Source organism: Choloepus didactylus, chromosome 3, assembly GCF_015220235.1.
Source record: "Choloepus didactylus isolate mChoDid1 chromosome 3, mChoDid1.pri, whole genome shotgun sequence".
NCBI lineage: Eukaryota > Metazoa > Chordata > Mammalia > Pilosa > Megalonychidae > Choloepus > Choloepus didactylus.
Genome location: NC_051309.1, coordinates 50,721,814 through 50,747,687, shown reverse-complemented (window position 1 = coordinate 50,747,687; position 25,874 = coordinate 50,721,814). Strand labels below are relative to the sequence as shown.

General features: G+C 35.2%; 1 protein-coding gene across 3 annotated transcripts in view; it reads left to right on the top strand.

Annotated features, from left to right (window-relative positions):
* GABRA4 (gamma-aminobutyric acid type A receptor subunit alpha4) overlaps positions 1–25,874 on the top strand; it is a 73,142-nt gene that overhangs the window by 9,352 nt on the left and 37,916 nt on the right. For all 3 annotated transcript variants that reach the window (XR_005215850.1, XM_037829727.1, XM_037829728.1), the window contains exons 3-8: positions 10,749–10,816; positions 11,902–12,122; positions 12,346–12,428; positions 15,032–15,175; positions 16,488–16,640; positions 22,599–22,858. Coding sequence is in view for 2 of the 3 variants with exons in the window: in XM_037829727.1 (XP_037685655.1) it covers positions 10,749–10,816; positions 11,902–12,122; positions 12,346–12,428; positions 15,032–15,175; positions 16,488–16,640; positions 22,599–22,858 (929 nt within the window). In the remaining variant the exon portion in view is untranslated. The remainder of the gene's footprint in view (positions 1–10,748; positions 10,817–11,901; positions 12,123–12,345; positions 12,429–15,031; positions 15,176–16,487; positions 16,641–22,598; positions 22,859–25,874) is intronic.

Below are 25,874 nucleotides of genomic sequence, written 5' to 3'. Positions count from 1 at the left end.
TTTTCCATGATGGTTTCACAAATTCCCATTTACAATGAATATGAGATCCAGGATCCACATACTGCTTCATACTGCTTACTGTTTAACATATTTAACACTTGTTATATATATATGTGTGTGTGTGTGTGTGTGTGTGTGTGTGTGTGTGTTCTTTGTATGTGTGTATTGCCAGCAGAGTACTTGAAATGGTGTTTTATTGTGAAATGATTTGCAGTTTTCTTAATATTTATGTTTTTGACTATTCAAATCTTTATTGGCCACAAGAACTTTCCTTCTGTGAATTGCCTGATTTCATCTTTTGCCCATATTTTATTAGGTTGTTTATCTTTTCCTATTGACTTGATGGTTTTAATTATTTATAAAACAGACCTGGATTGATAAAAGATCACAGGACATAATAGGCACTGACGGTTAATGTTATCCAAGTACTAGAACCTTCTAGAACCCTATAGAGTTTCTGCTTTGTCCGTAATATCAGTGGATAGCTATTGTCATTATTAGGAAGGCTGGTATTTCTATTTTATAAAGGGCAAACAAAATTATAGATTTCTTTAAATATTTTACAAAGAATCCTTGTGCTTCATAAATATTTTAAATCTCTTGATTTTTGGAAACACAATATTAATTTGAAAGATGTAGCTGGATGCACAGATTTAGGGGACTGTCAAACTGGGAATGTTTTTTTAAGTGTGTAGCTGTGGAAGCAACATGGAAAACAAGGACTGACTAGTTTCAACTTCAACAAAACCATCTTAGGTCCTCTTCCTGGACACTGAACTTGGAGAAGAAATTAAAAAGTGATGTCCTTTGATCAGGTGTATCCTGCTAAAGTAAAATAAACAGTGGTAAATATTCTTATACATTATTGACAGTCTTCCCACTTTTCAAGCAAATTAGATTAATTAATTAGATGAGAGCATTGACTTGAATTTGATCTTGGTGGTCTTGGCTTTTTCTTTCAAAGACTTTTGAAAATCCATTTGTTTGCCTTAAGAACTGTTCACCATTTTTCAGGGATTAAAAACCATTTCCCTATTACCAAAGAAATGGGATTTTAAAATAAAAGATGTCTTCAGTGTTACACAAATGCATATAAAATTATTGGAAGAAATTCTTCCAAGCTCAAAATTATCAGGTTTCTATGTAATTATGCTCTTAGTGTGGTTGATTTGAACATCTTAAACAGTAGCATCAGAGGAAGAGTCTCTAAGAATTATTCTTAATTGCATAGCAACCACTATTCATTGAAAACTGAATTATCAGAAATCTATTACATTTAAGATGGTCATTGGTTCTGGGAGTGGATACAAATGTAAATAAGACAAGATTTCTGCTTTAGTTAGGAAATATTTTTGGTTTAAATGATACAGCAAATGAATCCCAGCAATTTTTCCTTCTGGGAGTTTTTAAAATCACTACCAGAGACGATCATAGGCACAGGATCAAATGCATAGTTATTTCACACTTAGTATGTGCAAAGGATTATGCTAGTTTGGGACTTGAAAGTGTGTTCAGACCTTGTCTTTGCTCTCAAGGGGAGAAAGACAGACCCAAGCAGGCTGTAATAAGATTAAGTATAATGGCATAAAGAATGCTAAAGGAACATAGTGCAGAAACTACTCTTGAACAAAATATGGGTATGCTGTGTTATGTCATAGATATGGAATTACACATTTGCTGAAATAATTCACTTAATTTGTTATTTTAGGATATAGTCCAGTGTGGTAAAACTAGAACACACTTTGGAGATTGATGGAAGGAAGCTAGAATTCTAGTTTTGGCATACAATATTTAACCTCTGTGAGCTCAGTTTCCAGAGCCATAAATTTCTGATAGCAATACTTCCCTTAGTGGTGTTGTGAGGATTAAATGAAATAACATATGGGAAGAGCCTATTATCCTACCTGACCCAAAGTAGGCCTTCGATACATAGTAATTATTATATCTTTTTGTTTGTTTGTTTTGTTTTTGGAAAACAATCCATCCCCTGTGAGCAGTTACACACACCCATGCCTCTTGATCTGTCCACTTGTCATCCCCATTGACATATCTCTAGTTTAGGCCATTATCTGTCAACTGGACTAGTTAAGAGCCCTCCTCTACCCTTTTCCCTATCATTTATTTTCCATTGTCCCTATAGCTGCTAAAGCTATTTTTTAAAACTACAATTCAGATCACATAATTTCCTTACTTCAAACCTTGTTAGCCTCTCAATGATTATAGGATAAAGTCAAGCTTCTTGCCACCCATACATGTAGAAGAAGAGCTGGACTGAATATCAGAGGAAAAACATGGGAAAAATGATTAATCTCTTTATGCGTCTTCCCATCTTTCACTGTAATTTCTACAAGTTCTTTTCCACATAGTTTTAACGACTATCACCTTGACATATATTCTAAACATGCTACTTAAAAGATGCCGCTTTTCAGAATATGGTCTTGGGGAGTAGGTGCTCTGTCCACCGCATCCTGGTTTTCATTCTCTCCATGGTGCTCTCATTTCGTATCCTTCTCTTCCTCACTTGCTTTGCTCCAACCACACTTGCCCTTTTCTATTCCCTGCACTCACTAAGCAATTCCCCACTTCTGGGCCTTTGCATGTGCTTGGAATGCAATTCTGCCAGCCCTCTGGTTAGCTCAGACTCATCCCCCAGGTCTCTGCTTAACAGTCATTGCCTTGCCTGTTTTGTTCCTTCTTATGAATGATCACATTCTGTCATTTAATTTCTTTCTTTACTATTTATACTCTGACCCCCAAAAGCATGTTAACTCCCTGAGGCAGAAGACTTGTGAGTCTTGTTTACCACTGGAGTGCCAGAAGCTAGCAATGGAACCTGGCACACAGCAGGGGCTCATCAATAAATATTTGTTGAATGTGTGACCACATGAAATCCCTTTACCAGTCCAGTATTTAGAATCTCTCAAAGAGCATTTTCTATGATAATCACAAATTCCCAAAATGTTTCCTTCCTTTTCTTACTAACTTGAATTAAAGACTTAATAGACCATGCTTCTGAGATTAGTTAGAAGTGGTGGCTTCACAGTAGAACTAGCTGCATAATATTTTCCAGGACAATTTCAATTGTTGAGAGAACATTTCTATAGCAGCTTGGGTAGGGCTCAACATTATGAAAATTGATCTGAACTAGAAATTGACATAACTCTGAAACACATGCTCAGTGCTGTACCCATTCTCTCACTGAAGCCTTTCCATTATTTTTTTTTACAAATTTAGATGCAATGCCTTGTTTACAGCATTTTATGTTCTTGATTGTAATTGGTTATCTTAGTTTACTGTGACTTTTCTGTACCCAATATTCATATGCATTAATTTTAGCAATTAACATTTTTAGCAATTAACACTTGTCTACAGTGATTTCTCAAGACATTAAAATTTTTAAGTGCCATCCTTAGCAATGATAATTATATCTGCATTTATTTTTAGGAAGCATTTAAACATTTGTGTTTGGTGGAAAAATAGAGCATTTTATTTATATGTCACACATCACTGTTTTATGTTTGCAAGTTTTTAGTGTATATTTCTTTCTATAATTTCAAGATAGCCACTTTTACAAGAACTTACATTTTGCTTTCTGAAAAATAAACACTTAATAGCTCAGTGTAAATACAAGATTTCCCAGTTGCTTAAAACTTACATGTTATAGAATGGCATTGAAAAGATGGATTAAGATTTTTCCTGTCCCTGGAGATTACAAAATAGATATAGTAAGCCTGCTGAGACCAAAGTTAGTAAATTCTCTAGGATGAAGTTAGAAGTCCAGGATATGAGCATACTCTTTTTTCAAATGTTGGAGATACCAAACTGCTTTGATGGCCTTACCAAGGAGAGTTAGGAAAAAACCTGGGAAATAGATCTCCTTTTAGGCTGTGTTTCATTCCCAAAGAGGTTATCTCCTTCTTTTCCTTCCTTTTTGGAGAGTAGGGAAATAATTCCACTGCTTTCCTTCTCTGAATTACTTTTCATTTCAAGGTAATTGCTCTAAAGTTTGAGGGTGTCTAAGAAAACAGGACACAGGCATATTCCATGGTTAGGGGAAGGGAGACTTGCTAGGCTACCCAAGTATCTAGAGGATAGATTTCATGTGTCCACAATTCTCAGTGTTGGAACCTTAGAAAACAATGAGATCTAAGGCTTCTGGATTGACTGGGATTACATAAAAGAGGAACAGAGTATTTTGTATCACAGATTATAGCCTGAAGCTACCAGCTCCAGTGAAGACACAGCTGGGTTTTCATTACCAATGTCTCTAGGAGCTATTTGGGATTTAGTTCTTCATCAGCAGTGCCTGTTGGACCATGAATTCATCCTCAGCAATTTGGTTGATAGAAAATGGCCTAGATCAACCATGATGACCAGCAGAAAGCAGATCATGGAATCTTGTCATGAGCAGGTGAAGGTGTGGTTACCCCCTTTGTCTCTTCTCCCTACTCTCTTCCTAAATAAGTACATTTATGGAAAATGTAGAGTTCAGAGCTGGAAAATGGGTGAATGTAAGGATGATCTTTTCTGCGCATTGTCTAGTCCAAACTATCGAATCCACGGTTTTGCCTGTCCTCGAGGGAAGGGAAAAACCATAAAATTTTTAAAAGTTGATGTATTAAAATGGACATTTAATTAAAAAATGAGAGTAAAAGAGGTGAAGTTATGTAATCAAACTGAAATGTCTTTATGAGTAGCATTTCAACACCTAGCAGGAAAGAGAGGGTCAATAGAGTTATTGGGGAGAAAGTTCCTATTTATGCCTCAAGGAGTTGAGAATCCTTACACTGGTTTTATACATTTTATAAAAGTGTTTGGTAGTTCTCTTGGATTTCAATGAATTTTTGAATTGGTAAACTCAGTTAAAAATAATATTAGTTATTAAAGTTTGAAGAAAATGTTTTATCACCCTTTTTAGAGCAGGTAAAACGGAGTATGGAATTGAGGTACTTATTTGATAGTTTAGGTTAAAATCCTAATAATAACAAATAGTGATAAAAAATAAACTTTTGTTAGAACTTCGGAGTCAGATCATCCAAATTTACCGATTATAATGAGAGAATTTACTTGGGAGTTAATCAACCACTTTGTAAATATGCCCAGCCCAAATCACTAAGGTTATGAATCACAGTTAAATTGGAAGGGCTGCTATTATTTATTATTATGGCTGATGTGTGTGTTAAAAGCCCAACACCAAGCAAGTGCATCAATTCACCAACTAGTTGTCAACAAAAAAGCTTCATTTTGGGGGGCATAAATTAGACCTTGTGGTAAGAAAAAACACCAAATTGAAGAAAATTTCTGAAAAATATAAACTGCATAAAGGCAATAGAGTGAAAAGAGGCATTAAAAGACTATTATTTTAATCATTTATTGAGCACACTAATTCACATCATTCAACACACGTGCAAGACTTTATTATTTGGTGGACATAGGTTGTACACGTAAGACTTCGCCAAATAGCAGTTGAAGAGCTACAAATCAGGGGCTGCATTGATGATTTCCAACCATCAACCTGGAAGATGTTGGTAAGAAAAAGAGTACATTTAAAAATTTGTTTTGTGCTTACAGAAAACTTCTATCCAGTCTGCTTGAGACTTTTTGGCCACTGTATAGAGGGAGAAAGTTGCTGGAAATAGCTTAAGAAGACCTGAGTTCTGTTTGTGCCCTTGCCATTTACTATTCACATGACATCTAGGATGCCATGTAACCTCTCTGAGACTTGATTTCTTATTTTATAAAAATGGCACTGTACTGCTTACTTTACAGGGTGGTGGTAATCATTAAATGGGAAACTTTACATAAAGGTACTTTGAAATTAGCAAAGCACTAAGAATTATACAAAAACTGGGTATTATCTTATCTTTGATATGCTTTATATTCTCTACTTAGTCGATATATGAAGGAATAATTTGAGACTTTATGCATCTTGTCTTCCTGAATCAAGCTTCTTTATTGTGTTTGAAATGATCTTTAGACCCATATACTTTTTGTAAGGCAAAGAAGAAAATCTTCCAACCTAAAGAGTAATATAGAACTAGTCTATTGTATACAAACCTAACTCAGACTAGTTCTCCGTTAAGTATGGGAAGACAGAAGAGTATAAGTTAGGTGTAAACACCTTTAGTCATAGAGCAAAATATGAGGACAATAGAAAAGAGAAAGATTGATTTAAATGTATTTTGAAAGCAGACTTCAGTTTTATTCATGCAAATGTGAAATGCACTCATCTATCTATCTATCTATCTATCTATCTATCTATCTATCTTGAGTTTATCGTAGGTTAGGAATATTAACAAAACTTCCCTCTCAATATAAAAAAAAATTGGTATTTTATAAACACCTGAGTACTTTCAGTCAATTCTTGATGTCACAGAGAAAGTTAGAAATGAAATGAACTTTAGGGCCAAAGTTCAACCACATTATAACTTACGTTTTTCCATCCAAGGTCAGACAGTTAATTAGAGATGATGTGGGACTAAAAAAACCCTTGACTCCTATTGCAGTTTACTTTTCTCTATACCAATAGTTCAGCTAGAGGCTAATCTGTATAGGTGGAAAGAAGCTTCTGAGGGTTCTAGTTCAAAATTAAATGGATTCATAAATTTCTTTACTCAGTGAATTTAATATTCTAATGAGTATTATGGAATTTTAAAAGAGGTATATGGTATGCTTAATATCCTTTGACTTATTTCTCCATGTAATGTTCCTTTGGAAAACTCTGCACCAAACATTTCTGTTTGGCTTTGTCTATAGTTCAATGTCAGCTGGAGATTTGGACTTAGCTTCAGGCTCTGTTCAAATAATGCAGAACAAATTGTTGTTGGTAGCTTACATATATGATGCTTAAAGTATAAAGTAATTAAAGGAAACATCTTTTAAGTCTGGTCTTTGTTTTGTCACAACCTTTATCTTTATTTTTCTTTTTAGTCTCTATGTTAAAAATAACATTGTCCCAAAATGGGCAAATATGCTGTCAAATCTAGCAATTGATGCTTTTATGTTGGCTTATAGTTCTTAAAGATAATTTTTGTCTCTGTGACTTTTCCAATGCCTTTCCTTTCCCAAGTAACTACTGAATATACATGGAGAAAGGCTCATTTGTTCACTCCCTGATTATGCTTGGAGAAGTTCAGGCATGGCCTGCATATGTTCAGAGGCAGAGAGGTTTCATCTAAACCTCTTCCATGATCATGAAACGGGATCTGCGAGAACCACAAATGGACCCTTCCCCCATATTTCAGCCAGTTCTTCAGTTTCAAATTCCCAAACCTATCTCCTGATTTCAGGCCATGATCCCCAGACTACCTTTTGCTTCCAGGTATTTTCTTTATTTAAAAGTAATTATGACCTATAACAGTATAATGCACATTTGTCTAAGACAGGAAAAATGGTTTCAGATTAAATTCTTTCAAGAAATGGTAGACAATTTTATCCATATGATCATATAAGTTAAATACTAAATAATATCATAAACAAATGTTGAGGTTATAATTCAAAAACATTTCCCAAGAATCATTGAGAAAGTAGCATGTTATATAAGAATTTGAAGATGCCCATTACTATCATGAAATCATTATAATTACAAAAATTATCACATACCCACACCTTAAAATAAATTTCTAAGGAAAACTATCATTATCCTCATTCCCTCCACCTGTAAACTTGCCCTACTTTTATGGAACACGTATGGTATTAATATTTTATAAGACAGAGTTTGGGAAATACTATTCTAGACAGACATACACTGCCTATAAACTAAAGAAAAGTAAACAGTGTCACCCAGCAACTTGTTAGAAAGCCAAATTATCAGACCCTACCTTAAACCTACCAAAGGAGCAAATCTGGGGGTGGAGTCTAGCAAACTGCTTTAGCAAACCCTCCAGGGGATTCTGATAAAGATCAAGTTTGAGAACCACTGCTCTAAACTGATCTCCAAAGTTACTTTTTTTTTTTTTTTTATTAAATTCAGTTTTACTGAGATATATTCACATACCATACAATCATCTATGGTGTACTATCAGCTGTTTGCAGTACCTTCATATAGTTGTGCATTCATCAACCCAATCTATTTTTGATCATTTTCCTTACACAAGAAAGAATAAGAATAAGAATAAAAAATAAAAGTAAAAAAGGACACCCAAATCATTCCCCCATCCCACCCTATTTTTCATTTAGTTTTTGTCCTCATTTTTTTACTCATCCATCCATACACTGGATAAAGAGTGTGCGATCCACAAGTTTTTCACAATCATACTGTCACCCATTGCAAGCTACATTTTTATACAATCATCCTCAACAGTCAAGGCTACTGGGTTGGAGTCTGATTGTTACAGGTATTTACTTCTAGCTATTCCAATACATTGAAGCCTAAGAAGGGTTATCTACATAGTGCGTAAGAATGTCCACCAGAATGACCTCTCGAATCCATTTGAAATATCTCAGTCGATGAAACTTTATCATGTCTCATTTCTCATCCCCCTTTTGGTCAAGAAGATGTTCTCAATCCCACGATGCTGGGCCCAGATTCATCCCCAGGAGTCATATCCTGCGTTGCCAGGGAGATTTATACCCATGGGAGTCAGGTCCCACATAGTGGAGAGAGCAGCGTGTTCACCTGCCGAGTTGGGTTAGCTGGAGAGAGAGGGCCACATCTGAGCAACAAAGAGATACTCAGGGGGAGACTCTTAGGCACAATTATAAGTAGGTTTACCCTCTCCTTTGCAGTAATGAACTTCATAAGGGCAAGCCCCAAGATAGGGGGCTTGGCATACCAAACTGTGAGTCCTTAATGTTTGTGAGAACATCAACAACAATCCAGGTGAGGAAGTCCAACACTTCTGCATTTCCCCCCAGTTCCCCAGGGGAACCCTGCATATATATTTTTATTCTCTGCCCAAATTACTTCCCAAGTTACTTTTAATTTCTCAAGAATGTTGTCAAATAATCCAGTTATCAGGACAAACGCATCTCCCTTGACCTGACTTGCAGTAACGTAGTAGTGTTTTCTGCTTTTTAATACAAGTCCTTCAAAAACTGGCAGTGATTTCTACTTGTCTTGAACCTACTTGAGTGGATCTCTATCTTTTAAGGTTCAATCTACATCATCTACCTCCTGGATTACCTAATTATTCCTGGAACAATTTGGCATTAGGGAGCTTATTACTGCCATGTTTCATTGTTTCCAGTTTCTCATTCACCATACAAATTCAAGTTTCTCACACGTTCTCTCTTTTACAAAGGTGTTATTTTTTTTTCTTAATTAAAACTCATGACAGATGAGTCTGATCTATATGTTTTCTCTGACTATACTTCCAAAGGATACTTCTTCAAGAAAGCATGCTCTCATTCTCCCTTAAACTACTTTTCTTCGTGTGGTTTAATCTTCATTTTTTAGAGTGAGAAATGTTCTGATTCATTTTTATGAGGAATAACCTAAGAATTAGGCCCTTAAGTATATCAACTGCTCTTTGCCCTTTTTTTGCATGTATCTAAGGGTCCAAATAGTATCCAAGAGAAATATTTCACCTTGTAGCATATGTGATTCTTTCCAGTTTGGTGAATCTAGTCCCTGGCCATTCAGTAGCAGTGTTATAAACCATTCATTTAAGGAATGATGTTCAAGAGGGCAACAATTTATATGTTTTTATTGGTAATAAAATGTTATTTATATATATATATATATTAATTACTCTCATTATGAACACATCATGTTCTAGTGACTGGGCAGTGATTTGCATATATTATCTCAGTTAACACTCATTAAAACCTTGACAGATGAGGCTACATGACTTGACCAAGGTCATACAAGTTGGAAGTGTTAGGACCAGATTTGAACTAACTGCAGACATCCTTTTTTTCCAGCATGATGCTAACCCCAGATTGTGGCAATGTTCTCTTGTCTAAAATCATTGTCATGATGAATCTGCCTTTTTCTTCTGCCAGACACATCCATACATTTGTTCATGAACCAGCCTTACTTACACATAGGAAAGAATCTCAGTAGTGGCCATTATTGGAAGCAAATGGAAACTAGCAGTTAATGAACACTTTCATGAAAGAGTCACTTTGTTCATTGTCTCATATGAGCAATTTCAAATGATTTCTATCAACTCTCTTGCTAGGGTAGGTATTATTGCTGTTATTGAGAGGTTAAGCAACTTGTCCAAGATCACACAGCTAGTAAGTGGCAGGGCATGAATGGGTCTGATTTGAAGGAGAGCTTCTCTTTGATCCCAATCACCAGTGGATGATCCACCTATTGTTCAAGATGACTGGAATCATTTTTGTGCTTAAGTCACGTATTACTGTCCTTTGCTTTCCAAAGATGCATTCCTTGCTGCAGTTATGGTTTTCCTCCGCTCACTCCCATGGTCTCAGTCCTTCTTTTTAACAGCTCACTTCTTTATTAGAGATGTATCAAATGATGGGCTATAAAAATCAACAAAGGCTAAAAGTTTTTGTGTCTCTGCACTGTCTAATAGAGCCCAGGGGTGATGTATCGTTGAAGAAACAGGTTCCTGGTAAGTAACTAGGGTTTCTTCTTGACTGTAAATAAATACTCTCTCCTGGTTTCATTATTCTTTTGCCTATATTTTTTTTGTAGAGATGCATTATGTCACTAAAAATTTACAATTCTTCTAAAAACATGATAGATCAGATCTTTATTTACTCTTTAATTATCACACCCACCTAGCCTGTAATATTGGTAATTATTTTTTCACACTTATTTACTTTATACTTACTAGGTCCTGTTACAGAAGTGAAAACTGACATATATGTCACCAGCTTTGGACCTGTTTCTGATGTTGAAATGGTAGGTATTTGGGAAATTTAATGTGACTTTTGAAGTTTAAAGAAAATATACAGGAAAGAAGGCAATTAATACTTATTTTATTGTCAATCACACGAAGTTAGAAACTCAAGTAACAGCCTAATTAGTCTCAAAAGTTTATAAGGTGTAGGACATTGAATTGCACTTCAGCTCTAACAATATGAGCATTTTTTTGTTTGGAGTCATTCTCAATAAAGAATTTAACTTTCTTATTTTACTAGTACCCATTGTACAACCTGTGTGCAGTTTCTTCTCCTCCTTCTCCTCCTTTTCCTTCTTCTTCTTAGAAAACTATTAAGGTGGAGAAAATTAGATTATAACTAGTTTGGGCATAAAACTATATCTAGTCCTAAAAGACTTGCAGTTCAATACTTTCTGTTGGCCCAACTTCTGGTGTGTGCGTGTGCGCACGTTCTCTCTGTGTGTGTCCCTCCTTCCCTTCTGCTCTCTTATGCTTAAAGAGCTTGGAACACCAAGCACTGGGTTAGGATAAATTAACCCATTCAGTTTTGCTCTCATGTATTTAACCTATTCCATTTATATGACAAAGAAACTAGTTTGTTTCTGTCCTTGACCCTAAGCTCCTAGTAATTTCAAATCCTTGGATTATTTGACTAATTTTAATAAATTTGGAGAGCATAAAATTTCTCTTGTTTTATATATTTTATTTTGTCTTAAAGAAATGCTACAATTTTATGATTAATTATGCAATGACATTTGTTACACATTTACTCATTTTGCTACCTGGTCTAAATTAAAGTACAACTGTAATTACTTGCTGCTGGCAGTTTTATTAAATTATGTTAATTATTCTTGAATGACTAATATGTATGGTAACTTACCTGATGAATAAAGAAGATTAAGGTATCAGGTTGGACATAAAATGTTTACTTGCTAAGAATCTCTTTGCTACAATGATTTAAGATAATTTATGCTCCTATTAACTTAGTTTTTATGTGGGGCGGTCTTTTTTATGAGTGGAAAAGAGGATAGAATTTAATGCATTTTTTTGATATTTATGTGTTGTTCGTTTGTGATTTCAATGTGCCACAAACTACCTTCCCTAGGAATACACAATGGATGTCTTCTTTAGACAGACATGGATTGACAAAAGACTAAAATATGATGGCCCCATTGAAATTTTGAGATTGAACAATATGATGGTAACAAAAGTATGGACCCCTGATACTTTCTTCAGGAATGGAAAAAAATCTGTCTCACATAATATGACAGCTCCAAATAAGCTTTTCAGAATTATGAGAAATGGCACTATTTTATATACAATGAGGTAATCATTTTTTTTCTTTCTTTTTTCTTTCTATTTCTTTTTCTTCCTTCCTTCCTTCCCTCCCTCTGTCCTTCGCTCCTTCCTTTCTTCCCTCCCTCCCTCCTTCCCTTCTTCCTTTCCTCCCTCCCTCCCTCCTTTCTTTCCTTCCTTCCCATTTTAAGGGATTTATAAAGTTATTTTTAAGAAAGGGTGGATTTTCTTTAATTGCCTTCTTCCATCATAGACTCACCATAAGTGCGGAATGTCCCATGAGATTGGTGGATTTCCCTATGGATGGTCATGCCTGTCCTTTGAAATTTGGGAGTTGTAAGTTACAATAAAAATGTTTTTATATTTTTGATTACCTCATCCAAGCTGGTATTTATATATGGCATGAGTTTTCATAATCAAATATTTAAATTCTTGTCCATGATATCAACTATTCAAGGTTTGCTTTACAGGGGCCGGTTTATTAACTAAAAATTTTAAATAAAGTAGCAGAACATCTTCGTCACCACCCTCCCCCCATAACAACCAAACCTATTTCTTCAGATAGCCTAGGTAAACTAACTCATAATTAATAGGGTGGTGGTCTGTGGTTAAATTTAGGGGCTTCTGAACTCTGTGTTCTTAGTGCTTAGTGTAACATAGACATTGTAATCAGATTTTTGCTTTCCTAATTTAACAGTTTTTGTTGAAAGTAGAGTCTTTTATGGAAGGTTTGGAAAAAAGCTGCAGAAGGTTCAGGGCTTCTTGACATGTCATAAGATAGTAAAACATAAATAGAACTATTAATATAAAAGTGACTGGAGCATGGTAAAAGTTTAATAGGGGATACGGTGTGAGATATAGGCAGAGCCAGATTATGCAGTATTTGGATTTTATTCTAAATGCTAAGGGAAGCCATTGGAAAGTTTTACAAAGGGGCACAGCATGCTTGATTGACATTTTGCAATATCACTCTGGCTTTTTTAGGGAGAATGGAATGTAGAAAGACCAGAGTGGAAACAGAAAGGAGTTTGAAAGTTATTGTATTGGTCCAGGCAAAAATGGTGGTGGCTTAGACTAGGATGGTGGTAGAGGGGTGGTGTGAAATAGATGAAACTGGGATATTTTGTGGAGGTGGAAACAAGAGGATGAAACGAATGGATGGAACGAATATGGAATTCTCTCCTCAAGCTCCCTTCTCTGAGATGGCAGCAAAATGTAATTGCCTCTTCTAATGTCTGCCTCACACATTTTAGTCAATCCGAATCTACCCAAAATAGATGCTGGCTTTTACTATTGCTTCAAACTCTTAGTTGCACTGATTTTGAAACTGTTGCCTGCTATTATCATTGCTCATTGCTTAACTAAATGAGAACTGGCAGTCACCATTCTTTTTATAACTTCTCGTAATCATACTATTCAGCAGGCTAACTAGAAGCTAGAGAGAGTCATTTGCTCTCAGTGATCTAATAAGAGACAAGATAAAAACAGAAAAATATATAGATAAAAGGGTGATCTCACTGGGGCCAGAATTAAAATCCATTTGTGTTATAATAACTTAAATTTTATCCAAGGTAGTTTTTGTCTAGAGGAAGTCCTTTCCACCACCCACCTCCCTCTAGTTCTCATAGAAAGTGATTTTCTTCACAGTGACTTGAATGTAGTAGATGCTTAAGCAGGGCTTGTGTAAAATAAAGAAATCAGCTGATGCTGCTGGATTGGGAAATAAAAAAGAGAGGCACACCATACTCAGCAAATAAGGATACTTAATTACTCTGGCAAAACATCATTTACCTATGTTTACAGTTTATAGAAATGAGAAAAACCGGAGAAAGAAAATGATTATTTCACCAAGACAGGGCAGCAAGAGGATACCTGATTTAAAGTATCACAAGCAGGAACATAGCATACAGGGCTTTTAAACATATGACAAAGCATGAATATATTTCAGGAGGTAAACACTGACACTTAACTGTACATTGCTAAATGATAACATAAACCTCATAGTTTGTCTTGCAAAGTTATTTGTAAAGAAAGTCCCAAGGGATCCTTTCCTTTTGAGATCAAACAGTTCTGCCAAGGACCTACGCTGCTCTAGCCATTTTAGGGAGGCTTGAATGAAGTGGCACACAAGTCATTTTGATTCTTTTGAACTGATTTGTGTATGAACCAATATCAGTTCTGGATAGACTGGTAAGCAAACAGCTGGTCTCCGTTCTTAATGAATGTGGAATAATAGAAAATGGGCTTAAATTGCCACTGGGAGGGATTTGTTGAAGATGGAAGGGAAAATGTCCTGATTGTATGAGTTTAAAAGTAGTGGAACTGGTTGTGTAATTATATTCCCTGGAGAGCTATACAAACAGCATAGCCAGATGTCGATGCAGAATGGTTCCCAAACAGCACGGGTAGGGCCCAGAGGCAGAGTGGAATAGGTGACCCCTGGTGAGCTCTCCCAACACCAGAATTTGTTTTTGTTGCTGTATTATTTAGGCAGCATCTGGTCCATTTCTAACTGGCAGAGCTGCATATAGATGGGAGAAGTCAGTATTGGTCAAGCACTGGAAGCAAGTTAGAACTGAAAGATGTAGCAATTTGATAGTACTTTTTTTGGAGGATTTAAGAGTTTACTTCTCAACTGCTTATCCTGTTGGTATGGAAACATTTCCAAGTGCATTCATGCATACAAAGCATTTTAGTTGCTTTAGCTTTAGTCTCCCATCCCCCAGTTCTTTGGCATAAAAAAAGAAATACTGCTGAGCTTCAACGCTATTTATTTAATCTCCAGTTTTTGAAATCTTAAACGTCTCTTGAATGACTCATAATGATTATTGCTTTCATTTATTCAATATTTCTTGAACATGTGTAATATTCTTAAGTGTTGACCATCGTGCTGATGAAAAAGGAGCACTGCTCTAACTTCATTCTGTGCTTTCATTCAGATGCATACCCGAAGAGTGAGATGATCTATACCTGGACAAAAGGTCCTGAGAAATCGGTAGAAGTTCCAAAGGAGTCTTCCAGCTTAGTTCAGTATGACTTAATTGGACAAACGGTATCAAGTGAAACTATCAAATCAATTACAGGTGAGATATTTAACAATTAGTTAATATGCTACTCAGCATTAGCAATAAAGTTTTGTCTTAGATTTTTCATGGAATATCAAGTGTTTTCAGGGGAGCCACAAAAAGCTGCTAGAAATAAAGTTGGTGCATAAATCACATTTCGGATTTCTTTTTATTTATAAATACAAATTTTCATTTAAAGTAGATAATGAATTGTGAGTTGAGAAGATGAGAGAAATGAGTTGATTTTCTTATTCAGAAACAAAAGCCAGTAATCAGATTTATTAAAAAATGCTTTCAACCCAGATTTAGGAGGTAGGAAATCCAACCACTGATTCTTGAACTCTGAAGTTACCTGACTTTTGTACTTCCCCCAATTTTTTTTATCTTGCCTAATTTTGCAACTGCCCCCCCTTTTCGAAAGCAAAATTTAAAGATTAATTATTAAGAATATTAAGGGTGTATATTAAAGTTTTCACAAGAGTAGATGGATGATTTATTGACAATTCTTGGTTTGTATGTGCTTTGGCAAAATGAATGGAAAGAAACATAGGATTTAGTTTTTATCTTGTTTAATAGGAAAAAAACTGCCAATTACTTCTTGTTCTAAGATTATTCCTTACATTCACATATCACTAGGAAAAATACTTTCTGAATCAGTGACATTTATATTCTAGTCTGAAAGTGGGATTTAAAATATGTCTGGGAGGATTTGAAGCTTCTGAACCTTTGCTGTCACAGTCTATGAATAAGACTACTGGTTCCTAAATAAGTTTCTTAATATGTTCGTTTTGTATGGATATTATTATAGAATTATAAAATTAAATTAAAATATTATTAAAAATATTTTATCAACAGCTACCTACATTTTTTTCACTTATTAGCTTTTTAGGTTTTTGGCCCAAATGAAAATAAAATGTGTGTATGTGCATGCATGTGTGTGTATTTCCATTTGTTTCTAGTGATTTTCCATAAAGTTAGTAAGGTCTAATTTCTACCCTCAAAAAATGCTAAAACATGAAGGCTAACTGCTTTAGCAATATTAGAGCTTCAAAATTTAAAAAAGCACTGTAAGAATTCTTTTAGCAGTTATAGTCCAATTTATTAAATTGCTAAATCACTAAAAAGAACAAAATTATTTTTCTGTATAATGATGTTCAATACCATTTCCCCCTGGTTAAGAAACTACATAATTCTCAATGTTTCAGTTGCTATGCACAAAAGATTATTTCTTTGCTTGGACTACTCTTGGTTAGAATGCAATACTATTATGAAGCCCTTGAAAAGTTGCCTGTAGAATCAATAACACATTTTCCTCCTGTTTTATTTTTAGGTGAATATATTGTTATGACAGTTTACTTCCACCTCAGAAGGAAGATGGGTTATTTTATGATTCAGACATATATTCCATGCATTATGACAGTGATTCTTTCTCAAGTTTCATTCTGGATAAATAAGGAATCGGTTCCAGCTAGGACTGTATTTGGTAATTGCATTTTATTTCTTCGTTTTTTCTTTTTTTTCCTTTTTTTTTTGCCCACATTACATTTTGATCATGATTCATGGGAACAGCCCTTAGAATTAATTTCTAAGAAAGCATTTAGCAATCATGTATCAGGCTGTACTCATTTTTATCTAGGTAATAAAAAGTAATAAGGCTTAGGGGGATATGGGCAATCCATCCTTCCCTGTGGGGCCCCATCAGATTTTCCTTGTTGCGAACCAGACATGTGAAGACTAAGCATGACTTTAGATCTAATTTCACTTTTGGTGATATTCTTGGGCTCCTGGCTTCATGTTGTATAATTGAATTGAAGTGATATCTAGGTGTTAAAATGAAATGCACTGGGAGCTTAAAATAAGACAAATAAAAGTCATGGCTGAATGAGTATGAAAGCCTCAGTATAATTTAGGTTTTAATGAAGAGGAAAAAATACAAATGGTTTAAGTGCATTGATTTGGAAGGTATTATGTGGTTAGTTTATTAACTCATTGTTATATTCTAAATAATCCTTTTTATTTTTATAATGGCTTCTGATGTATGATATTCTAAACCATATGAAGCCCAGAACATGTGAATTAAAAATTTTTATAGCTGTTAATGTCTTCTATGTATCAAGTCATACCTTAAACAATAATATTAGATATGACAGTATTTATCTAATTTAATATCAGAATTTTTTCTCTTGTCATTGAGAGTAGCAAAAGTATTCAGTGGTGTGATAAGAAGGGAAATGATCAGAATTCCTCAGGAATGGAAGTATAGTTCCCAGAAGAGATGCCTATCCCTTTGTTTTCTGTTTAGTGGGATCAAAGCCATGGTATAATATCCCTTATCACAACAACTGAAGGGGTGCTGGTAAGAAGGGACTGGAGGCACTTTTTCTAAATTCTGGTGCTCCCATACTTTTAGAGAATTATCGATATTCAGGGTAAATTTAATGTCCACAGTGGACCTGAATTGGAGTTATTTCCTCCATAAATCATAGGTTCCACCAAGAAGGTACTGGAGTCATATTGGGGAAAACCTTACAGGAGAGTCAATGCTGGAGGCGCGCGTGATTCTTAAGAAGGCAGTGAGCGGGATAATGCACTACCTACTGCAGGGAACTGTGAGGCTTCGGTTAAAGGATGACTGCACATTCCAAGTGCTCATGTATTAACCTAGGTATGAAAGTGAGACAGAAAACAACATATCTAAGCTTTGGCTTCTAACAGGTTAGGGTTTAAAACCCAAATTTGCCACATATTTTCTTCATCCATAAAACTGAGTTGATAAATCTCTACCACATAGACTAGTGAGGATTTAAAGAGCTATGTACAGTACTCATTATGAGTATATGGAGCACTCAGTACACAGAAGTTACCCTTCCCATATTTCTCATGTGAAGGGAAGATTTATTTTGCTCTGGCTTGATCTCCTTGCTCCTTAATTGTTTTTTTTTTTTTTTTTTTTTTAATGTATAGCTTTTTATTGTTTATTACCAGGCACTCTAATAAGTTCTTGATGCTCAGTATCTCATTTAATGTCCACACTAATACTTGGGTCCTTTCAGCATCATGAGCAAGGGCAGCCTGATTGGGCAGGAAGTTCATCTTGAGGCTGAACATCAGATCAAACTCCCTTAACTTTTCTCAGGACAAATAATATTAATATTTCAGAAATCATTGTTAATTTTAAAAAGTACTTAGGTTTCTATTAGGATTTATACATTAAATATTGCTTGTACATATATCATCTTTTTTCTGTGGTCCTACAGACCATCTAGAATAGCAAATACTCATCATTTTAGGTGCCTCTGATGAAGATGTGATGGTGTCATAACTCCAGACTCTGGAGACAGACAGCCCAGGTCCTATCCCCGGGGGTCTACCACTAACTAGCACTAAACCTTCACTGAGTTTCTTCTGCCCGTTTCCTCATTTGTAAAAACAGGATGAATGGGTGAGCCTACCTCATAGGGTTGCTATGCGGATTAATTGAGTTAATTTGGATAACGCGTTTGGAACAATGCCTAGAACACAGTAAATACTGTTTTAGTGTTATTATTATGATATATCATGCCACCACCTCTCTCATTGGAGGCTCATTGTTTGATATGATAGTGTGAATGTCCTCTGTATTTTATGGTTATTGCGATTGGTTGATACATTTTGAATGCTTTCCTGATTGATTTCTAAACTGGCAGCCATGTTCTCTATCCTACTTGTCCCAGATAACAGGAATTTATAGTGACGTGGAGAAGGGCAGCAATAATCATAGCTGTCCCACAGCATTTCCTACCCAAATAAGAGATTGTAAGGAAATTAAGTAGGATGTAGTAAAGATAATGGTAACACTAGTATTTGTAATGATTAAATTTCCAGATACTTATAAGAGTAGCCTTATTTAATCTCACAATTGCTCAACAAGGTAGACATTAATTTTTTTATGGATAAGGAAAATGACTTATCCATAATCTTTTATTCTTAAGAGATTAAGAAAAGTGTATAAAGAAACATCCTTGTAAGTGGTAGACCCAAGACAAGTTCTGTGTAACTTTGGGGTCTGTGCCATTTTTACTTGGCCATTCCATCATCACAGGGGTTCTGGGGATGTGGGGGCATGTGGAGAATTCCAGAGTTGCTGATTGAGGGTGGATAGGTGTATGCTGACGATACTTTGTGGGAAGCTTTTCCCATTTGGAATATGGCCCTGTCTTGTGTCCATGTGCCAGGATGCTGGTTTTGGTTGAACAGGGAAATTATGTCTAGTAATTAAGTCTTCAAAGACCTAAGATGTATCAGAATGGTTAGTTATTAACCGATTCATTAAGAACCTAGGAGGGTACTTTCCAAGGGAAGTTAAATTTTAAGATTTTGGTGCATTAGCAATCTATTTCATATGGGGTTTAGGTGAAAACTAATTCTGAGCTAGTTTTTTTCTTCCCTATTCTCATTCTTCTCTTCACTAATACAGGAGAGAAGTTGCTGGGTAAGGGGTGTCACTAAAGACCATGCCCCCCAAAAGAATCAGTGTCAATATGAGAAGTAGAGTGTTAAATTCTCTCCAAGGGTCTTCTATCTCAAAAGTTGTATGCCTCTAACTTTTCTAATTATTCCAGTATAGTTAAACATTAGATGTGAGTAAATTCCAGCTGGCATATCTAAGTCATTACTATTTCATTTTCTGAGAGTGGCTAGCCAAAAATTTACTCTCTGTATACAGCCTTAGCCTACTCTTACATATCCTCTCCCAGCTTCTGGACCAGCCAACGTGGTGCATATGAAGCATTCTAAACACAGGGACTGGCATCGGTACTTGAAAGTATCAAAAAAATAAAAGAGCGTTCTATGGTTATTGAAATGATGTCAGGGTAGATGCCAACTAAGCTATTTACAACAGACACACTGCCTTCTTACAGGCAGAGAAAGCATGGATTTATATTTGATGTGTGGCTTCCAGTTGCTATTCTGTTAGTGTGCATTTAACCGAATATTCCACCTAAAATCAGGTATAATATGCACACCCCTGTCATGCTGGTGTTTTTCTTCAAATTCGAACACCAGGCAGAGAGAACTTTTCAATGTCTAGAGAGATGGTGTATTTTATATTTCGCCAATTGTTTATGACAGTTACTTTCCTAATTTTGCCACTAGCCATAAGATTGGAACTATAATAGCTGGAAGGTTATTAAAATCAAACTGATGCAAACCAATGAAAAAGAAAGGGAAAGTAGCCACATATCCAGTGATTTGCATGCTGATGTCCGTAATGTCATTTAACATCTTTGTGAACCTGGTGATTTATCTCCTTAACCTTTAATTATTTCCCTTGACAAGTAATTTTTGGATTCTTGGCTCAACAATTACATTCATTTTCTGCCTAGCTGGCATTAATAAGGGAATTTTCACATGACAATAGAAGATGAAGACCAGGATCTCCCCAGGAGAAAACATTCTACTACCAAAAAATGTTCAAAGCAACATGGGGAATGCCAAATTGCTTATATATGATTTTGGGTTTCCCTTTCAGCTATCACACTATGGTCTGTGTACAATTTTCTGAGTTCTGGGTAGCATTCTTATTCAGATTTCTCTGCTCATATTTTGTTTGCAAGTGCTTTCAGCATAATTTCTATGATATTGGAGAAAAAATATTTCTTATGTATTTAAGAAAGTTGTAGGGCAATGTCGACTTTGCAATAATCAGCCTACTAAGCTTAACTTGTTATGAATTAGAAGAAAAATTTTGATTTACCTTCAAATTTTGTAGCTAAATTTTTTCAACATTAATTTGCAGTTTATGCTTCTGTCTCTCAGCTAGTGTGGGAATGATGCCAGTTTTCTGAGATTCAAGATAATGAAGTTAAAGTTCTAGGGTCTCTTTTAGAACTGAAGTCCAGTAAACATTCTCAATACTTGCTTTTTATGGATGTATAGATAGCTATGTATTTGACTGAATTAGCATTTAAGAGTATATTTTAGACTAATAAATGCTAACACTATCACAATTTTTACAAAAAGTAATACAACCAAGTCCTCAAATTTCTTTCTATATAGAGTTTATATTTAGCAATATGTAGCTTGTATGCTACAGTTGCTCATATTTTTCATGTTCTTGAATACCAGTAATTTGGAAGGGAACTGGAATTTGGAGAAAATGAATTGGTAAGGAACTGGAAAAATGACTATTGCGTCTCTAGCTCTATGTAAAACATTACTATTATGATAAACCCAGAAGGAGTGTGAGACACATCTGCCCTCAAGGGGGCTACATTCAGTCCAGGTGTGGAAACAAAGCTTACATATGTGGAACAATTAGGGAACAATACAGGGCAGAATACAATTAAAGTCTAAGTTGAGGGGCACAATGTTATTTCTCCCTAAATCAAAATAGGTATGTCTCCCTTATTGTGGCATGGGGCTCACTATCTCTTCAGTTCAACATACATTATTCGCCTTTCAGCTGGGGATTCTAGGGGTTGGAATACACAGTTTAGATGCCATCATCATCATCACCATCATCATTCCCAAAAATCTGGGGGTGTAAATGTCAGGGGCCACCCAGACATTACATAAAATGAGTTTAAATGCATATAGTAAATCCCAACAAAAATTTCCAAATGTAACTTGATAGCATGGATTGAATAAACAGATAGACATAGATGCACAGAGGGATAACTGCTGTACAAAAATTAAAATCCTTAAATAATGCGTTTTCTCTGTAGTTCCAATGGCAAGTGGAATTTCTCTGCTGAGAATGGGGTCTAACCTTTCGTCCAGTCTGAGAGGGCTTTCCTGGAGGTGGTATGTTCCAGGAGCCTTTTGAAGGAAAAGAAGTAGCTGTCTTCTTGGCACTAATAATTTTCTGCCAGCTGTAAACTGATGGGTGGTAGATGCTCAATATTTTTAAAGCCAAATTGCTCAAAATTCTATTTGTCCATGAATATATTGTTATTGTTTCATATAAATTATACTTCTTAACAACTAGTAGGTTTATTATTTTAACTCAATAGATAATACATATTAAAAGATCCATAATATATGCTTTTGTTCTGACAGTGATTCTCAATACCAGGGGGCTTCAATGAGCCACTCTTCCTGTTAGGTGTGTGTACTGAGTCCCTAGATATTAATATCTACCCACTATGTAACAGGTGCCTTACATATTTTTAATCTTTATGGCAAACCCAATAGGTAGGTATCAGATGAAGCCCAGTGGGTTTTCCTAACTTAATCCAAGTCACATAGAGAAAGCCAACAATTAAAAGAGTTGGGATTTAAACCCATGTATGTCTCTCACTGGAAAGCCTGTGCTAATGTTATTGAGTCCTCCATGAAGATAGTTTTGAGTTATTGTAAAAATTGTGACCCCATCCCCACCCCACCTAACCCCAGGTTTCTTTCTTTGTTTGTTTCATTGTGTAGAAATAATTTGTCTCTTTGCTTTTTTGCTTTGAAGGAATAACCACAGTTCTCACCATGACCACTCTGAGCATCAGTGCAAGGCATTCTTTGCCCAAAGTGTCCTATGCAACCGCCATGGATTGGTTCATAGCTGTCTGCTTTGCTTTTGTATTTTCGGCCCTTATTGAGTTTGCTGCTGTCAACTATTTTACGAATATTCAAATGCAAAAAGCCAAAAGGAAGACATCAAAACCTCTTCAGGAAATTCCGGCTGTCCCAGTGCTAAGAGAAAAGCATCCTGAAGCACCTTTGCAGGTATTTGACTTAAACTTTCTCAGTTTGAGAGTTCATCTTTTTGGTCAAGTTTGCATTGCCAAGGAGAAAACTGAGAACATGAAAATCCCAATAAGAACGTGTAAATCATTTAAAAAAAAACATAAAAGATAGTTATGAATTTAAACTTTAAAACTGTAATTAATGGCTTTAAAATTAAATAGGCCAGAATAAACTAGATGTAGGTGGATCAGGTTGTTTGAAAGCTACTTTAAGAATGTTTTTTTGGACGTAAAGGGGAACATTCTTATGTATATTATTAAAAGGAACAGGTAGAAGTCTTTGAGTGGGTTAGAAAGGCATTTTTGTAGAGTTCACGAACAAAGTAAAGCAGTGTTTCTTAACCTGGGCACTCAGCAGAACTACCCCATGGGCTGGGTGTCTCCTGTGTCCTTATATTAATAAAGGAAACAAAACCAATAAACATGACCCATAGCTGTTGTATATCCAAAATTGAAATTTAGTGTCCTAAAGGGAAAGTTCCAAGAGGATGTAGAAAGCCTAATAAGAGCTACTTGAATTTACATTTGGCACATCAGTGATTCTGTGATTTAAAACAAAACCAAAACATGAAAAAGTTGCCTTTTCTTTATGCTTTCCACTTGTAGAAAAAGTAGCAAGGTCTTTATAGAGGGGAAAGCAAGCACACAGCTTTTTTCTCTGTTTTTCCTCTCTCTTTTTCTTCCTCCTGCTCCCCTCGCCCCACCCTGCCCATCCATTGTCACGTTCTACTAAGCTTCTTTCTTGAATTAGAAGACATATGTCTGTGTCATTTATGCAGAGCAACAAATGTAGGTGTCATAAACGGCGGGCTCAAATCCCTGTAGCTTCATGTTTACAAACCAAAGTTTATATAAACCATCAATCTTATTCTCTACAGATGACAGCTCATTCCCTCATTCATTCATTCATTCATTCATTCAACAAATAGGTATTTAGTGCCAACTCTGAGCAAGACCCTGTTTAGGGCCTAGGAATCAATAGTGTACAAAAGAAAAGACAAATGTTCCTGCTCTATGGAGCTTAAATTCAAGTAGAGGAGGGGGGCTGAGGGTGTCAAACAATTAAAAACATAAATAATAAAATAAAAAGGTTTTTAGATAGTCATAATGCTAGGACAGTGCTAAAGCACTAAAGGGGGAAGAGAGTGCTAGGGTAGGGTAGGAAGGATGGCATTCAATTTGGAATAAAAGTGGTCATGGAAGTCCTCAGAGAGAAGGTGACAGTTAAATAAATTAGGTTAAGTGTCCACACTGGGTAAGATTAAATGGTCAGGGCCCTGTAGTTTATAGTTCTGTGCCTACAGGACTCTGGGTCCTGGTTCTCTCAGAATGGCATGTGAGCAGATAGGAAAATAACTTTCCTACTAAGTACATTTGGATAACTTATATTTTCCTGTAAAGGTATCCATTTCATCAAAGCTTTCAAAATTATTAGAATGTATTTTATAAACTATTTTTATTTAGAAAAATTCATTGAGTGTATGAAGTCTTACTCTCTTTCTCATTCCCACAGGTAAACTTATACTCTCCCTTCCTTTTACTGTTGTTTTATGTTGCTTGGCTTTGTTGTGTTGAAGCTTTGACAGAAGCATTATTTTACTTGTCATTTCAAGAGATTAAGTCTTGGATTGATTGATTTTACTGTTTCTAATTGTAACTTATTTAATCCCTTCTTTCTGCTTACTGTAGATAAATTTTGTTACTCTTTTTCTCACTTCTTGAGTTTAACTCATTAATTTATTTTCACTTTTTCTTATTTGATAGTAAATGTCTTTATTGCAATGAGATTTCCTTTGCATGCAGCTTTGGTCATAACTCATAACTTCTATGTATTATATTACCATCCCAATTGTTTGCTAAATATTTTGCAATTTTGTTACTCTATTTCAATATGAACTATGAATTATTTGGAAGATAATATTAAAATTCCCAATTAGGATTTTTGTTTTAACTCCTTTGTTAAGTTTAGGTCATATTACATTGGGGTGAGAACATGTTGCTATACAGTTTTAAACTGTATATTACTGATATGTTACTGATATTTTCATTGTGCCCTCAGTTATGCTAAAACCTTATAAATGTTTGATGGCAATTTGAAAGGAGTTAATTTTTATTTCTTAAATGAGTTTTACTTATAACACTATTAATTCATCCTTTTAGTAAGTCACCTTTTTTCTTCTTGGTCTTTCAAAGACTAAGAAAGATCTGAAAAAAAAATTTTAATAATATGAGATTCTTTTCATTTTAATTTGTGTTTTAACTATTTTCATATATTTGATGCTATGATATTCAACATATAAATACTCATAATTTCCACATTGGTTTATACATTTAATCATAAAATAATCCTTTTTAATCCTATAGTGATTTTTCTCTTCAATTCTATTTGGTATGATTTTAATTTCTTAATATTGACTTTCCTAATTTTTTTATTGCTTTCCATATTCTTTCTTTTCTCATATACTTTGGAAGCTGCATATAATATTTTTATATTACTAGTGGTTAACTTTAAGTTTTTAAACAACATTGAAATTATGTTTTTCTAATGTTGAAATTTTAAAAATATGTCTCTCCCATGTAGCTATTAATGCTTCCTAAGCCAAAGATTGCTTTAAGACCAAATTTGGAACATATATGCATATATTTATAAATACAATTTTTTCTGCATATAGTGAGTTGACATTGCCCCCTTTCCTTTATGCAAAGTGGTATGCCTCCTTGCACAAGTGTTATAATGGGATATTATAATATTTGAAAGTACCACTTAATCAGAATAAAACTATTCTACACAATTTCCAGAGGTGAGAAGAAGACTGCTAATATCTGTTTGCTCCCTGAAACATATCTCTTCACTACAGCAATTGCCATTGCTGGAATAAATACTTGTTTGAGCACATCCGGTTGGCTAAGTCCACTCTGATTCAGTAACTCCTTTCGGTAGCATCGGCCACATGCTGTGTGAAAATGGTATAACCCAGATCAGGAAGTAGAAATTT